Consider the following 17817-nt stretch of genomic DNA (forward strand, 5'->3'; position numbering starts at 1 on the left):
AGCAGTCTCACACTGTCCCGTCATTCTCTATCAGCAGTCTCACTCTGTCCCGTCACTCTCTATAGATCAGTTTCCCTCAGTCCCGTCACTCTCTGTTCATCAGTCTCACTCTGTCTCGTCACTCTCTATCATCAGTCTCACTATGTCCCGTTACACTCTATCATCAGTCTCCCTCTGTCCCATCACTCTGTATCATTGGTCTGCCTCTGTCCTGTCACTCTCTATTCATCAGTCTCACTCTGTCCCATCACTCTCTGATCATCAGTCTCACTCTGTCCCGTCACTGTGTATTCATCAGTCTCACTCTGTCCCATCACTGTCTGTTCATCAGTCTCACTCTGTCCTGTCACTCTCTGTTCATCAGTCTCACTCTGTCCCATCACTCTTTGTTCATCAGTCTCCCTCTGTCCCATCACTCTCTGTCATCAGTCTCACTCTGTCCCATAACTCTCTATCATCAGCCTCACTCTGTCCCATTACTCTCTGTTCATCAGTATCACTCTATCCCGTCACACTCTGTTCATCAGTCTCCCTCTGTCCGGTCACTCTCTATCAACAGTCTCACCCTGTCCTGTCACTCTCTGTTCATCAGTCTCACTCTGTCCCGTCACTGTCTATCATCAGTCTCCCTGTGTCCCATCACTCTCTATCATCAGTCTCCCTCTGTCCCGTCACTCACTGTTCATCAGTCTCACCCTGTCCTGTCACTCTCTATCATCAGTCTCACTCTGTCCCATCACTCTTTGTTCATCAGTCGCCCTCTGTCCCATCACTCTCCATCATCAGTCTCACTGTGTCCTGTCACTCTCTATCATCAGTGTCACACTGTCCCATCACTGTTTATTCATCAGTCTCACCCTTTCCTGTCACTCTCCGTTCATCAGTCTCACTCTGTCCCGTCACTCTCTATCATCAGTCTCCCTCTGTCCTGTCACTCTCTATTATCAGTCTCCCTCTGTCTCGTCTCTCACTGTTCATCAGTCTCACCCTGTCCTGTCACTCTCTATCATCAGTCTCACTCTGTCCCATCACTCTTTGTTCATCAGTCTCCCTCTGTCCCATCACTTTCTGTACATCAGTCTCACTCTGTCCCGTCACTGTCTATCATCCTTCTCCCTCTTTCCCGTCACTCTGTTCATCAGTCTCACTCTGTCCCATCACTCTCTATCATCAGTCTGCCTCTATCGCATCACTCTCTATCAGCAGTCTCACTCTGTCCCGTCACTCTCTATCAGCAGTCTCACTCTGTCCCGTCACTCCAGTTCATCAGTCTCACTGTTCCGTTACTCTCTGTTCATCAGTCTCACTCTGTCCCATCACTCTCTGTTCATCAGTCTGTCTCTGTCCATCACTCTCTATCATCAGTCTCACTCTGTCCCATCACTCTCTATCATCAGTCTCACTCTGTCCCGTCACTCACTGTTCATTAGTCTCACTCTGTCCCGTCACTCTGCTCATCGGTGTTCCTCTGTCCCGTCACTCTGCTCATCAGTCTCACTCTGTCCCGTTACTCTCTGTTCATCAGTCTCACTCTATCCCGTCACTCTGCTCATTGGTGTTCCTCTGTACCGTCACTGTGCTCATCGGTCTCCCACTGTCTCGTTCCTCTGTGCTCATCAGTCTCACTTTATTCTGTCACTCTCTACTCTTCTAAACCCTGTTGGGTTGGCTGTTTCCCACCTCTTCATTGGCGAGGGCTGTGATGAGGAGTGAAGCCCGTGACAGCCTGTGGGTGGTCTGCAGCTTGCGGGCAGCCAGAGCCTCCTTCTGTTCCAAGGCTTTGTTGAAGGCCTGTTGTAGTGACAGCTGATGGTCCTCAACCTGCGGGGTAGAATGGAAACGATGAATTGACTTTCATAATGCTGACCAGGCAGAGGTGAATGGGAAGGATGTCTTGGGTTGCTGTAAATGGGCTCATAAAAGTGGTCTGGGTAATGCTCATGATTTCAAAGCACTTCTAACACCTTCGACTTAGTCGGCTCAGCTTCTTTCATTGGTTGGACTGGTTTGTCCTCCTGCCTTGATAGCTTGATCCCACTGAGAAGGATTGAGATGTGGATCACCACATCATGAAATGTGGCAAGAACTTTCCCTTGAATCTTTTCTGGAAATTCCCTTGTGTAAAACTGATGTTTTCCATGTTGGTGATTGATTCAACTGGAGTTCCCATTCACAGAGGTGTGCACATGTGTCCTTAAGTGCATGGGCATACTCATTTTATGTGTATGCCCATGCATGAATTTGCAGGTTGCATGTGTAAATCTGTGTGTGCTTGAGTGAGAGAGTGACTGTGCCTATGCCTACTTTTTTGAGGTGTGCGTACACCTGTGTGTTTGTGTGTGTGTGTGTTCATGCATAAGTGCATTTATTGTGTATATGTGTACGTGTGCATGTGTATATATGTGTCTGAGCACCTGTGTATGTGTACATCTGTATGTGTGTGCACGTATATCCGTGTGTATATGTGTGCATGTACGAGGGGTGATTGATAAGTTCATGGCCTAAGGTAGAAGGAGTCCATTTTAGAAAACCTAGCACATTTATTTTTCAGCATAGTCCCCTTCTACATTTACACACTTAGTCCAGTGGTCGTGGAGCATACTGATCCCTTCTTTGTAGAACTCAGCGTCTTGGACCTCCAGAAAGTGGTCCACAGCAGGGGTGATTGATAAGTTCATGGCCTAAGGTAGAAGGAGATGAGTTATACAGCTCTCGTGCAGTTTGAAGTTATTAACTTGAAAGTGTGAGTGTGCATGTATGTGTGTATATTTGTGTGTGTATGTATGTATTTGTGAGTGTGAGTGTGTGTGTATATGTGTGTGTGATTACTATCTGAATGATATCAAGTTAGGAAAAGGGGAAGTACAACGAGATCTAGGTGTTCTTGTTCATCAGTCACTGAAAGCAAGCATGCAGGTACAGCAGGCAGTGAAGAAAGCTAATGGCATGCTGGCCTTCATAACAAGGGGAGTTGAGTATAGGAGCAAAGAGGTCCTTCTGCAGTTGTACAGGGCCCTGGTGAGACCACACCTGGAGTATTGTGTACAGTTCTGGTCTCCAAATTTGAGGAAGGACATTCTTGCTGTTGAGGGAGTGCAACGTAGGTTCACGTGGTTAATTCCCGGGATGGCGGGTCCGTCATATGTTGAAAGATTGGAGCGACTGGGCTTGTATACACTGGAATTTAGAAGGATGAGAGAGGATCTGATTGAAACATATAACATTATTAAGGGATTGGACACGCTAGAGGCAGGAAACATGTTAGTCATAGTCATACTTTATTGATCCCGGGGGAAATTGGTTTTCATTACAGTTGCACCATAAATAATAAATAGTAATAGAACCATAAATAGTTAAATAGTAATATGTAAATTATGCCAGCAAATTATGAAATAAGTCCAGGACCAGCCTATCGGCTCAGGGTGTCTGACCCTCCAAGGGAGGAGTTGTAAAGTTTGATGGCCACAGGCAGGAATGACTTCCTATGACGCTCTGTGCTGCATCTCGGAGGAATGAGTCTCTGGCTGAATGTACTCCTGTTCCCACCCCGTACATTATGTAGTGGATGGGAGACATTGACCAAGATGGCATGCAACTTAGACAGCATCCTCTTTTCAGACACCACCGTCAGAGAGTCCAGATCCATCCCTACAACATCACTGGCCTTACGAATGAGTTTGTTGATTCTGTTGATGTCTGCTACCCTCAGCCTGCTGCCCCAGCACACAACAGCAAACATGATAGCACTGGCCACCACAGACTCATAGAACATCCTCAGCATCGTCCAGCAGATGTTAAAGGACCTCAGTCTCCTCGGGAAATAGAGACGACTCTGACCCTTCTTGTAGACAGCCTCAGTGTTCTTAGACCAGTCCAGTTTATTGTCAATTCGTATCCCCAAGTATTTGTAATCCTCCACCATGTCCACACTGACTTCCTGGTTGGAAACAGGGGTCACCGGTACCTTAGCTCTCCTCAGGTCTACCACCAGCTCCTTAGTCTTTTTCACATTAAGCTGCAGATAATTCTGCTCACACCATGTGACAAAGTTTCCTACCGTAGCCCTGTACTCAGCCTCATCTCCCTTGCTGATGCATCCAACTATGGCAGAGTCATCCGAAAACTTCTGAAGATGACAAGACTCAGTGCAGTAGTTGAAGTCCGAGGTGTAAATAGTGAAGAGAAAGGGAGACAAGACAGTCCCCTGTGGAGCCCCAGTGCTGCTGATCACTCTGTCGGACACAGTGTTGCAAGCACACGTACTGTGGTCTGCCAAGAATCCATGACACCAGGGAAGCATCCACCTGCAACGCTGTCAGCTTCTCCCCCAGCAGAGCAGGGCGGATGGTGCTGAATGCACTGGAGAAGTCAAAAAACATGACCCTCACAGTGCTCACTGGCTTGTCCAGGTGGGCGTAGACACGGTTCAGCAGGTAGATGATGGAATCTTCAACTCCTAGTTGGGGCTGGTAGGCGAACTGGAGGGGATCTAAGTGTGGCCTGACCATAGGCCGGAGCAGCTCCAGAACAAGTCTCTCCAGGGTCTTCATGATGTGGGAGGTCAATGCCACCGGTCTGTAGTCATTAAGGCTGCTGGGGCGCGGCGTCTTCGGCACAGGGACGAGGAAGGACGTCTTCCACAGTACAGGAACCCTCCGGAGCCTCAGGCTCATGTTGAATACATGGCGAAGTACTCCACATAGCTGAGGGGCACAGGCTTTGAGCACCCTGGTACTGACACCATCCGGTCCTTCAGTGTTGCTTGGATTGAGACGTTTCAGTTGTCTTCTCACCTGTTCAGCCGTGAAAGCCACCGCGGTGGTTCCGTGTGGGGGAGGGGTATAGTCATGAGAGCAGGGTGGGGGACTGTGAGGAGGGGTAGGAGGGGAGACTGGAATATGTGTTGGTTGGGGGCCAACAACAGATGGCTCATGTGAGGGATGGGCAGGGGCCACACTGTCAAATCTGTTAAAGAACAGTTTAAGTTCGTTGGCCCTGTCCACACTGCCTTCAGCTCCTCTGTTGCTAGTTTGCCGAAACCCAGTGATGGTCCTCATCCCCCTCCAGACCTCTCTCATGTTGTTCTGCTGGAGTTTCCACTCAAGCTTCCTCCTGTACCTGTCTTTAGCCTCCCTGATCCTGGCTTTCAGGTCCCTCTGTATCGCCCTCAGCTCCTCCCTATTTCCATCTCTAAACGCCATCTTTTTAGCATTCAGGATGTCCTTAATGTCCTTTGTCACCCATGGCTTGTTATTTGAATAACAAAGGACAGTTCTTGTTCCCGATGTTGGGTGAGTCCAGAACCAGAGGCCACAGTTTAAGAATAAGGGGTAGGCCATTTAGAACAGAGTTGAGGAAAAACTTTTTCACCCAGAGAGTTGTGGATCTGTGGAATACTCTGCCTCAGAAGGCAATGGAGGCCAGTTCTCTGGATGCTTTCGAGAGAGAGTTAGATGGAGCTCTTAAAGATAGCGGAGTCAAGGGACATGGGGAGAAGGCAGGAACAGGGCACTGACTGTCGATGATCAGCCATGATCACAGTGAATGGCAGTGCTGGCTCGAAGGGCTGAATGGCCTACTCCTGCACCTATTGTCTATTGTGTGTGAGTGTGAGTGTGAGTGTGTATATGTCCGTTTGTCTTTCTATGTATGTGTATTGATATATCCAGGCATGTATGTGCATGTTTATATGTGTGTGTGTGTGTGTGTGTGTGTGTGTGTGTGTATGTCCGTTTGTATTTCTGTGTGTGTATTGATATATCCAAGCATGTATGTGCATGTTTTTTGTGTGTGTCTGTGTTTCTGTGTGTCTGTGTTTGTGTGTATCAGTGTATGTGTGTGTGGGTGTCTGTGTGTCTGTCTGTGTGTGTGTGTGTGTGTGTGTGTGTGTGTGTGTGTCAGTGTGTCTGTGTGTGTGTGTGTGTGTGTGTGTGTGTGTGTCAGTGTGTGTGTGTGTGTGTGTGTGTGTGTGTGTGTGTGTGTGTGTGTGTGTGTGTCAGTGTGTGTGTGTCAGTGTGTGTGTGTGTGTGTGTGTGTGTGTGTGTGTGTGTGTGTATATATATGCGCGTGCGCGCATGCGAACAAGGGGCTGTTTGCAAAGACGAGTAGAGCTGCAGAGAATCAGTAGGCAGCTTATCCCTCCATGAGAGAAGGAGGAGGAAGTGAAGGAGGAAGGTAAAGGGGTGTGAATGGAAAATGGTGACAGCTTCTTACCAGCTTCAGGGCTGTATTCTTTTTTCGAAGGTTACTCCTGGCGATTACAAGAACTTCCTGGGCGTCCACCACTTTCTGCTGCTTTGGCTCCACTGCCTGTCACACAGAGTTGGACGGGTTACTGTGGTGGTTTTGAACTGGGTGACACCACTTCAGCCTGCAGGTCACATACCAAGCACTGCAGGCACAAAGAGCTCCTATCTTCAACTTTCCAATGGGCTCACGTGGAGTCAGACTCTTGTATATGGCTGGCTATTTCACCACCTTCACCTCTAACCTCCTGTGACATGGTCCACACATTCTGTGTATCATGGTTTGGTATGGCAACTGCTCTATCCAAGACCACAAGAAATTACAGAGTTGTGGCCATTTCCCCGTCTGTCATGCATACCAGCCTTCCCCTTCGTGACTCTGTTTACAATTCCCACTGCCTCAGGAAAGCAGCCAACATAATCAAAGACCCCCCCCCTACCCTGGATGTTCTCTCTTCTCCCACCCCTCCCATTGAAAGCATGTACCACCAGACTTGAGGACAACTTCTATCTTGCTGTTATCAGAATTTTAAATGGACCTCGCAGTTGATAATGAATTCTTGATCTCCCATTCTACCTCATCTTGTGTCTTGTTTTGAATTCTCTGTAATGGCAACACTACTGTTTACATCCTGTTTCCTTTTTACCACCGTGTACTTATGTCTGGATGGCATGGCATACAACAGAAGTTTTTCACTGCGTCTCAGTACATGACAAAAATAAACCAATTCTGCAATCTCACTGGAAAAATGTGGAACTCTACAGTCAGAGACCAGAGAATTGATGATGGGGCAGGAAGAAACAGCTGAAGAATAAATTGTGCCCATAATGGAGAACAAAAGTCCAATGCAAATAAGGAATAAATCAATCATTCTATCAAAAAATATGGTTATTAAGCCTCAAAATTGATAAACAACAAGGACCCAATGGTCCAACTCTGAGAGATCATAAACAGGAATGTGTGGAGACTAGAAAATGTGAACACACCACTCTTTTCATAGGGCAATGGGGTAACTGTGGAGTTGATCTACCTGACTAGGATGTCTAAAGCTGGTGTTTAAAGTCTCAACATAATGGGTCATTAATTCAGAATTAAAATGAGAAAAACATTCCTGCAAGCAACAAGCATTAACACTGATATTCCTGAAGTAAGACGGCTATTGAAGGGTGAGTTGCTGAAGGCATTAGTCCTGGTTGCCCCTTTGTAGGAAGGAAGTGGAGGCTTTGGAGGGGTGCAGAAGAGGTTTGCCACAATGGTGCCTAGATTAGAGGGCATGTGTTGTAAGGAGAGGTTGGACAAAGTTAAGTTGTCTCCTCTGGAGTAGTAGAGGCTGAGGGATGACCTGATAGAGGTTTATATGATTATGAGGCATCTACAAGGTAGGCAGCTGTTATCTTTTTCCCAGGGTCAAAAAGCATTGGTCAGACCATACTTGGTGCATTGTGAGCAGTTTGAGGAAAGATGTGCATACATTGGAGGGAGTCCAGAGGAAGTTCACGGGAATGAAAGGGTTAATATACGAGGAGCTTTTAATGGCACTGGGCCTGTACTCACTGAAGTTCAGAAAAATGAGTGGGCAGCTCATTGAAACCTATCAAATATTGAAAGGCCTAGATAAAGCAGACGTGAGGAGGATGCTTCCTATATTGTGGCATCTGGGACCAGAGGGCACAGCCTCAGAATAGAGTGGCATTCCTTTAGAACAGAGATGAGGAAATTTTTTTTAGCTGGATTGTGGTGAATCTGTAGAATTAATTGCCACAGATTGCTCTGGGGTCATTAGGTATATTTAAAGTGGAGGTTTATAGGTTCTTGATTAGGAAGGGTTATGGGAAGAAGACAGCAGTTTGGGATTGAGAGAGATAATAAATCAGCCATGATGGAATGGTGGAACAGCCTCAACGGGCCAAATGATCAAATTCTGCTCCTATGCCTTATGGTCTTCTGTCTCATACCAAAGGGTGTGCATTTAAAGTAAGATGGGGTACCTGAAAAGTACTGCCCAGGGTTGGTTGTAGAGGCAAATTCAACAGAAGTATTTAAGAGGCGTATGAATGTGCACAGAATGGAGGGCTAGGGACATTGTGTAGGCAGAAGGGGATTGTTCAGTTAGGCATTTAAATTACTTATTGAATTAGTTTGGCATAACAGCAAGGGCCAAGGGGCCTGTTCCTGTACCGTAATCCTCTGCAGAGTCCTCTTTGATCTCTCAGTTTCATGTCAGCACTGTTGTGGTCTTTGTGGATCTATCAGCCAAGTTAGTTTGACTTACGACAATTTTAAAAATTTAAACCTATAAATAGTCACATTCAAAATCATAGAATCGCAGTGTCATTAGGCATGAAATCTGGCCTTTTGGCCCACTGAGCTCATCAGCCATTTACACTAATCTCATTTTATTCTCCCCCATTCTTATTAACTCCCCCTAAACTCTACTATTCAAGTAGACATTGGTGGAAAGTTACATTAGCCTGTTAACCCAAAAACAGAATATTCAAACTGCAGACATACAAAAAAACAACAGTGGATGTCAATATTGAATTTAGGTGACTCAAGACATGAACTAGCAGCTCTATGAAATTATGCAGGATTCATCTCCTCCCACTCCTGATGCTTCAACCCATCAACAATCCTTACACCCATGTATAGCACAGTACAGCACAGCACAGGAATAGGGCCTTTGGCCTTTGATGTTGCATTAAACTAATTAAGCAAGTAATTAAAAACCTACTAAGGCAACACGCCATCCTAGTGTCTCTTTCGAGACCAGAGATCCTCCTGTCCGTCTCCTATCATTATCGCTCTGCCTGGCTTTACCTTTTCCTGCTAAGCCTCAAGATCCAGCCTCAGTGCCACAAGCCTGGCTGCTGCCACTGTGCCTAATAGGTCATTCCCCCACCAGCAGTATCCAAAGGGATACACTTGTTGCTGAAAGGAATGGCCACAGGGGAACCCTGTACTGACTGCTTATTCCCCTCATATCTCCTGGTATTCACACATCGACTATCTGATGCCTGCACGCTGAGTGTGACCACCTCAGTAAAAGTTTCATCTATGACGTTTTCTGCTTTCCAGATGGTCCCAAGTACATCCAGCTCCAGTTCCTTGACATTGTTAGTAAGGAATGAAGTTGGGTGCACATACCACAGATGTAGTCATCAGGGAGACTTTTGGATGCCCTGATAGCCCACGTGGTTATAGAGTCATATAAAACTACAACACAGAAACAGGACCTTCAGCCTACCTATTCCATGCCAAACCATTTAACCTGCCTACTCCCATTAACCTGCACCTAGACCACAGCCCTCCATAGCCCATCCTAACCTCTCTTAAACGTCAAAATTGAAATCACATCCACTACTTGCACTGGCAGCTTGTTTCACACTCTCACTATCCTGTGAGTGAAGAAGTTCCCCCTCAGGTTCCCCTTAAACATTTTACTTTTCACCCTTAACCCATGACCTCTAGTTGTAGTCTCACCCAATCTCAGTGGAAAAAGCCTGCTTGCATTTCCCCTCTCTATACCCCTTATATTTTGTATACCTCCATCAAACCTCCTCTTAATCTTCTACGTTCTAGGAAATAAAGCTCTAACCTATTCAATCTTCCCTTATAATCAGATCATCCTGTCCCAGCAACATCCTTGTAGATTTTCTCTGTACTCATTCAATCTTATTTATATCTTTCCTGTAGGTAGGTGACCAAATCTGAACACAATACCCCTATTTGTGCCTCACCAAAGTCTTATACAACTTCAACATAACATCCCAACTCTTGTATTCAGTACTTTGACCTAGGAAGCTTTCTGAATGACCCTACCTACCTGTGATCATAAGACCATAAGATATAGGAGCAGAATTAGGCCATTTGGCCCATTGAGTCTGTTCCTCCATTTCATCATGGCTGATCCATTTCCTGCTCAGCCCCAGTCTCCTGCCTTCTCCCCATACCCCTTCATGCCCTGACCAATCAAGAACCTGTCAACCTCTGCCTTAAATACACCCAGTGACTTGACCTCCACAGCTGCCTGTGCAAAGAATTCCACAGATTCACTATTCTCTAGCTAAATAAATTCCTCCTCATCTCTTTTCTAAAAGGACACCCCTCTAGTCTGAGGCTGTGCCCTCTGGTCCTAGACTCCTCCAACATAGGAACCATTCTCTACACATCCACTCTATTCAGGCCTTTCAATATTCAGTGAGGTCACCCCCTCATTCTTCTGAATTCTAGTGAGTACACTGACGATGCAATAGTCTCTGCCCTCCACTCTGTCCTGTCCCACCTGAAAAATGGGGTCCAATATGCCAGACTGCTGTTTATAGACTTCAGTTCAGTGTTCAACACCATCATACCCAAGAAACTAGTGGGGAAACTGTCCTCGCCGGGTCTCAACATCTCGCTCTGCAATTGGACTTCTTAACAGTAAGGCCACAGTCTGTCCGTGTGGGCAGCAATGCCTCTAGTCCCATTACACTGAGCACTTGCGCTCAGTGAGTGGGCCAGTGAAGGAGTGGAGCTTTGTGGCTTTGACTCGAGAGGCTTCGATGAGAAGAGGCGGAGGACGAGCTTGTTCCCAATTAGTCTTTATAATGACTCCTGAGACGGTGATGCGCCTCTCATGTGAGATGTGGCAGTCGTGGGGGTACTCCCCTCTCCCGCAGAGTTACATCTGCCAGAAGCGCATACGGCTGGGCGATCTGGAAGATCATGTAAGGAATCTGGAGCAGCAGCTGGATGACCTTCGACTCGTAAGGGAGAATGAGGCAGTCATAGGTGAGAGCTACAGGGAGGTAGTTACACCTAGGCTGTCAGAAGCAGGTCGTTGGGTGACAGTCAGAGGGGGGAAAGCGAAGGTGAATAGACAGGTAGTGCAGAGCACCCCTGTAGCCATTCCCCTGAATAATAAGTTTACTGTCCTGGGTACTGTTGGCAGGGATGACTGACCAGGTGTGAGCCACAGTGGCAGGGCCTCTGGCATTGAGTCTGACCCCGTGGTGCAGAAGGGTGGGACGGAGAAGAGGAGAGCTGTTGTCATTGGAGACTCTATAGTCAGGGGAGCAGACAGGAGATTTTGTGGATGTGAGAAGGACACTCACATGGTTTGTTGCCTCCCGGGTGCCAGGGTCCGGGATGTCTCTGACCGGGTGCATGACATCCTGGTAAGAGAGGGAAAGCAACCATAAGTTGTGATACATGTTGGGACCAACGACATAGGCAGGAAGAGGGATGAGGTCCTGAAGTGTGAGTTTCAGGAACTAGGCAGAAGGCTGAAGAACAGGACCTCAAGGGTGACGTTCTCAGGATTGCTGCCAGTGCTACGTGATAGAGATGGTAAGAATTGGAGGAGTTGGCAGTTGAATGCATGGCTGAGGAGTTGGTGCAGGCAGCAGGGTTTTAGATTTTTGGATCATTGGGATCTCTTCTGGGGAAGGTGGGACCTATACCCATTGGATGGGTTGCACCTGAACTCGAGGGGGAGCAACATCCTTGCAGGTAGGTTTGCTAGCATGGTTCGGGAAGGTTTAAACTAATTTGCAAAGGGGATGGGACCCGGAGCAATAGAGCAGTGGAAGAACTGCGTGGAGTAAAGCCAGATCTAACATATAAAGAGTCTTTGAGGAAAGAGAAGCAGAATAAAGCGTGTAAAGGTAGTAAGGTAGAAGGGCTAAAGTGTGTGTACTTCAATGCAAGAAGCATCAGGAACAAAGGTGATGAACTGAGAGCTTGGATACATACATGGAATTATGATGTAGTGGCCATTACAGAGACTTGGCTGGCACCAGGGCAGGAATGGATTCTCAATATTCCTGGATTTCAGTGCTTTAAAGGGGATGGGGGGGGGGGGAGTGGAGGAGAGGTGGCATTACTGGTCAGGGATACTATTATAGCTACAGAAAGGGTGGGTAGTGTAGCAGGATCCTCTTTTGAATCAGTATGGGTGGAAGTCAGGAACAGAAAGGGACCAGTTACTCGATTGGGAGTATTCTATAGGCCCCCTGGTAGCAGCAGAGATACCAAGGAGCAGATTGGGAGGCAGATTTTGGAAAGGTGCTAAAATAACAGGGTTGTTATCATGGGGGACTTTAACTTCCCTAATATTGATTGGCACCTGATTAGTTCCAAGGGTTTGGATGGGGCAGATTTTCTTAAGTGTGTCCAGGACGGATTCCTGTCACAGTATGTTGACAGGCTGACTAGGGGGAGTGCCATACTAGATCTAGTATTAGGTAACGAACCAGGTCAGGTCACAGATCTCTCAGTGGGTGAGCATCTGGGGGACATTGACCACCATTCCCTGGTCTTCAGCATTATCATGGAAAAGGATAGAATCAGAGAGGACAGGAAAATTTTTAATTGGGGAAGGGCAAATTATGAGGCTATAAGGCTAGAACTTGCGGGTGTGAATTGGAATGTTTTTGCAGGGAAATGTACTATGGACATGTGGTCGATGTTTAGAGATCTCTTGCGGGATGTTGGGGATAAATTTGTCCCGGTGAGGATGATAAAGAATGGTAGGGTGAAGGAACCATGGGTGACAAGTGAGGTGGAAAATCTAGTCAGGTGGAAGGCGGCAGCATACGTGAGGTTTGGGAAGCAAGGATCAGATGGGTCTATTGAGGAATATAGGGAAGCAAGAAAGGAGCTTAAGAAGGGGCTGAGAAGAGCAAGAAGGGGGGATGAGAAGGCCTTGGTGAGTAGGGTAAAGGAAAACCCCAAGGCATTTTTCAGTTATGTGAAGAGCAAAAGGATGACAGGAGTGAAGGTAGGACCATTAGAGATAAAGGTGGGAAGATGTGCCTGGAGGCTGTGGAAGTGAGTGAGGTCCTCAATGAATACTTCTCTTCGGTATTCACCAATGAGAGGGAACTTGATGACGATGAGGACAAAATGAGTGAGGTTGATGTTCTGGAGCATGTTGATATTAAGGGAGAGGAGGTGTTGGAGTTATTAAAATACATTAGGATGGATAAGTCCCCGGGGCTTGACGAAATATTCCCCAGGCTGCTACACGAGGCCAGGAAAGAGATTGCTAAGCCTCTGGCTAGGATCTTTATGTTCTCATTGTCGACGGGAATGGTACTGGAGGATTGGAGGGAGGCGAATGTTGTCCCCTTGTTCAAAAAAGGTAGTAGGGATAGTCCGGGTAATTATAGACCAGTGAGTTTTACGTCTCTGGTGGGAAAGCTGTCGGAGAAGATTCTTAGAGATAGGATCTATGGGCATTTAGAGAATCATGGTCTGATCAGGGGCAGTCAGCATGGCTTTGTGAAGGGCATATCATGTCTAAGAAGCCTGATAGAGTTCTTTGAGGAGGTGACCAGGCATTTGGATGAGGGTAGTGCAGTGGATGTGATCTATATGGATTTTAGTAAAGCATTTGACAAGGTTCCACACGGTAGGCTTATTCAGAAAGTCAGAAGGCATGGGATCCAGGGAAGTTTGGCCAGGTGGATTCAGAATTGGCTTGCCTGCAGAAGGCAGAGAGTTGTGGAGGAGGGAGTACATTCAGGTTGGAGGGTTGTGACTAGTGATGTCCCACAAGGATTGCTTCTGGGACCTCTACTTTTTGTGATTTTTATTAATGACCTGGATGTGGGGGTAGAAGGGTGGGTTGCCAAGTTTGCAGCCAGCACAAAGGTTGGTGGTGTTGTAGATAGTGTAGAGGATTGTCAAAGATTGGAGAGCGACTTTGATAGGTTGCAGAAGCGGGCTGAGAAGTGGCAGATGGAGTTCAACCCAGAGAAGTGTGAGGTGGTACACTTTGGAAGGACAAACTCCAAGCAGAGTACAAAGTAAATGGCAGGATACTTGGTAGTGTGGAGGAGTAGAGGGATCTCGGGGTACATATTCACAGATCCCTGAAAGTTGCCTCACAGGTAGATAGGGTAGTTAAGAAAGCTTATGGGGTGTTAGCTTTCTTAAGTTGAGGGATAGAGTTTAAGAGTTGCGATGTAATGATGCAGCTCTATAAAACTCTGGTTAGGCCACACTTGGAGCACTGTGTTCAGTTCTGGTCGCCTCACTATAGGAAGGATGTGAAGCATTGGAAAGGGTACAGAGGAGATTTACCAGGATGCTGCCTGGTTTAGAAAGTATGCATTATGATCAGAGATTAAGGGATCTAGGGCTTTACTCTTTGGAGAGAAGGAGGATGAGAGGAGACATGATAGAGGTGTACAAGATAATAAGAAGAATAGATAGAGTGGATAGCCAGCGCCTCTTCCCCAGGGCACCACTGCTCAATACAAGAGGACATGGCTTTAAGGTAAGGGGTGGGAAGTTCAAGGGGGATATTAGAGGAAGGTTTTTTTACTCAGAGAGTGGTTGGTGCGTGAAATGCACTGCCTGAGTCAATGGTGGAGGCAGATACACTAGTGAAATTTAGGAGACTACTAGACACGTATATGGAGGAATTTAAGGTGGGGGGTTATATGGGAGGCAGAGTTTGAGGGTCGGCACAACAATGTGGGCCGAAGGGCCTGTACTCTACTGGACTATTCTATGTTCTATGTTTTCCCCAAGGCTGTTCACACTGCTGACGTCTAACTGCGTTGCAGGATTCAGCTCAAAACAAGTCATCAAGTTTGTGGATGACACAACAGTGATTAGCCTCATCAAGAACGATGATGAGATGGAATATAGAGAGGAAATGGAGCAGCTGATGGAATGATGTCAGAACAACCTGAGCCTGAACATGGAGAAGACAAGGGGAATCATTGTGGACTTCAGGAAGGCGCAGACAAACTTTCCCCCTCTGTAAATATATGGCTCCTTCTTAGAGAGTGTTAAGTGCACCAAGTTCCTGGGAGTTTGTGATGCCACTTTAAGTAAACTGGAGACATGATTCCCAGATCCCTTTGTTCTACCTCCCTCCTCAGTGCCCTACTGCTCACTATGTAAGACATACCGTGGTTGGTCCACCCAAAGTACAACACCTCACATTTGTCTACATTAATTACCATCTGCTATTTTTTCAGCCATTTTTCCAGCTGGTCCAGATCTCGCTGCAAGATTTGATAGTCTTCCTCACTGTCCACTACACCCTCATTCTTGGTGTCATCTGTAAATTTGATGATCCAGTTAACCACATTATCATCCAGATCATTGATATAAATGACAAACAGCAGTGGACTCAGCACCCATCCCTTAACAGTCCACTAGTCACAGGCCTCCAGTCATCTGCTTCCACTCTCTGGCCTCTCCTGCAAAGCCAATGTCTAATCCAATTTACTACCTCACCTTGAATGTCAAGCAACTGAACTTTCTTGACCAACCACGCATGCAGGTCCTTGTCAAATGCCTTACTGAAGTTTATGTAGACACCATCCACTGCCTTGCCTTCATTAACTTTCCTGGTAACTTCCTCAAAAAACTATAAGATTGACTAGACATGACCTTTTGCGCACAAAGCCATGCTGACTATTCCTAATCAGTCTATCCAAACACTTATATATACTGTCCCTTAGAATACCTTCCAATAACTTTCCCACCGTTGATGTCAGGTTCACCGGCCTATAATTTCCTGGTTTATTCTTAGAGCCTTTCTTAAACAGCAGAACAACATTAGCAATCCTCCAATCACCTGGTGCCTCACTTGTCGCTTAGAATGATTGAAATATCTCTGCAGGGGCTCCTGCAATTTCTGCACTTGCCTTCCACAAGATCTGGGGGAATACCTTATCAGGCCCTGGGGACTTGTTGACCTTAATTTGCCTAAAGACAGCAAACATCTCCTCCTCTGTAATCTGTATAGGGTACATGAACTTGCTGCTGCTTAGCCTCACTTCTATTATCCATCTCCTGAGTAAATACTGATGCAAAGTCCTTTTAACATTTTCTCCAACTCTTTTGGCGCCACACATAGATTACTATTGTAATCTTCCAGAGGAGCAATTTTTTCCCTTGCAATCCTTTTATTCTTAACCTATCTCCAGAAGCCCTTAGGATTCTCCTTCACCTTGTCTGCTAGATTAACCTCATGCCTTCTTTTAGCCCTCTAGATTTCTTTCTTAAGTGGTCTCTTGCATTTTTATACTCCTCAAGTACCTCATTTGTGCCTACCAAGCTATACCTGCTCCACACCTTTTTTTTCCTTAACCAGGGCCTCAATATCCCTTGAAAAACAATGTTCCCTAAACTTTTATCCTTACTTTTATTCTAACAGGTACATACAAGCTTTGTACTCTCAAAATGTCACTGTTGAAGGCTTCACACTTATCAAGTACACCTTCGCCAGAAAACAGCCTTCCAATAAGAATCTCAGTTGAGGACCAGACCTAACTTTTTCCATAACTACCTTGAAACTAATAGCATTATGACAACTAGATGCAAAGTATCCCCTATACAAACTTTTGTCAGCTGGCCAATCTCATTCCTAATAGGAGATCAAGTCTTATACACTCTCATCGGGACTTATATGTACAGATTAAGGAAACTTTCCTGAACACATCTGACAACCCCAATCCTTTTACAGTATGGAAGTTCACGTCACTGTGTGGGAAAGTTAAAATCACCTACTATTACAAGCTTATGTTTCTCGCAATAGTTTGCAATCTGTCTACAAATTTGTTCCTCTAAATCTTGCAGATTGTTGGGTGGTGTATAACATAGCCAATGTGGTCATACTTTCTTATTTCTCATTTCTACCCATAAAGCCTCACAAGATAAGTTCTCCAGTCTGTCCTGACTAGTCCATAACATCTTCCCTGACTAGTAAGACCAACCATCAACTTTTAATCCCTCCCACTCTGTCACGTCTAAAGCAATGGAGCCCTGGAATATTGAGCTGCAAGTCCTACCCTCCTGCAACGAAGTCTCACTAATGGCGACAATATCATAATTCCACGTGTTGAACCATGCCCTGGGCTCATTTCCCTTTCCTACAATAGAAATATGCACAATGCAGAACATTAGTCCCACTATACTCAGCCTTTTGATTCCTGACTTTGTCTGACGTCTTAACAACATCTGTCTCCACAACCTCTCCACTGTCTGTCTGGCACTCTGGTTCCCATCCCTCTCTTTGGCTTTTGTTGGCTTTAACTTCTCTTGTTAGCCATAGTTGTGTCATTTTGCCTTTAAAACACCTCTTCCTTTTTGGGATGTATATGTTCTGCACTTTACAAATTGCTTCCAAGGGCTTCTCCTTTTGATAGCTTGTGAACCCCATTTGTCATGAGGTTGAATATTGGCTCATAGTGGAAGTGGGGCTGGAATCAAGCACAGACCATGCCTTCAGTACAAGAGGAACACCCCAAAGCTGCACAGAATTTATAGGGGTTACCACTTTGTTTTTGGAACATTGGTACAATTGTGTTATCCACGTTATTTTGTTTCCTGTGAGATATTGCCCAAATACTTGTCTATAATGGAATCATTGGGCAACACAGCATGGATACAGGCCCTTCAGCCCTACCAGTCTATGCCAACTACGATACCCATCCAGGTAGTTCCAATTTCCTGCTCTTGGCCCACATTGCACTAAGCCCTTCCCATCCATATGCTTTTTAAATGCTAACAGGTACAAACACTTCCTCAGGCAGATTGTTCTATATAATCATCCTCTGCACG

At 46.1% G+C, this 17817-nt stretch overlaps 1 protein-coding gene across 1 annotated transcript in view; it reads right to left on the reverse strand.

Moving 5' to 3' along the window:
- Positions 1-17817, reverse strand: part of LOC134357419 (dynein axonemal heavy chain 6-like) — a 495424-nt gene that overhangs the window by 120830 nt on the left and 356777 nt on the right. The window contains exons 62-64 of the mRNA XM_063068992.1: positions 11358-11402; positions 6214-6309; positions 1681-1821 (exon numbers count right to left, since the gene is read on the reverse strand). Coding sequence (XP_062925062.1) covers positions 1681-1821; positions 6214-6309; positions 11358-11402 — 282 coding nt within the window. The remainder of the gene's footprint in view (positions 1-1680; positions 1822-6213; positions 6310-11357; positions 11403-17817) is intronic.

The sequence above is a fragment of the Mobula hypostoma genome, chromosome 2 (assembly GCF_963921235.1).
Source record: "Mobula hypostoma chromosome 2, sMobHyp1.1, whole genome shotgun sequence".
In the NCBI taxonomy this organism is placed as follows: Eukaryota; Metazoa; Chordata; class Chondrichthyes; order Myliobatiformes; family Myliobatidae; genus Mobula; species Mobula hypostoma.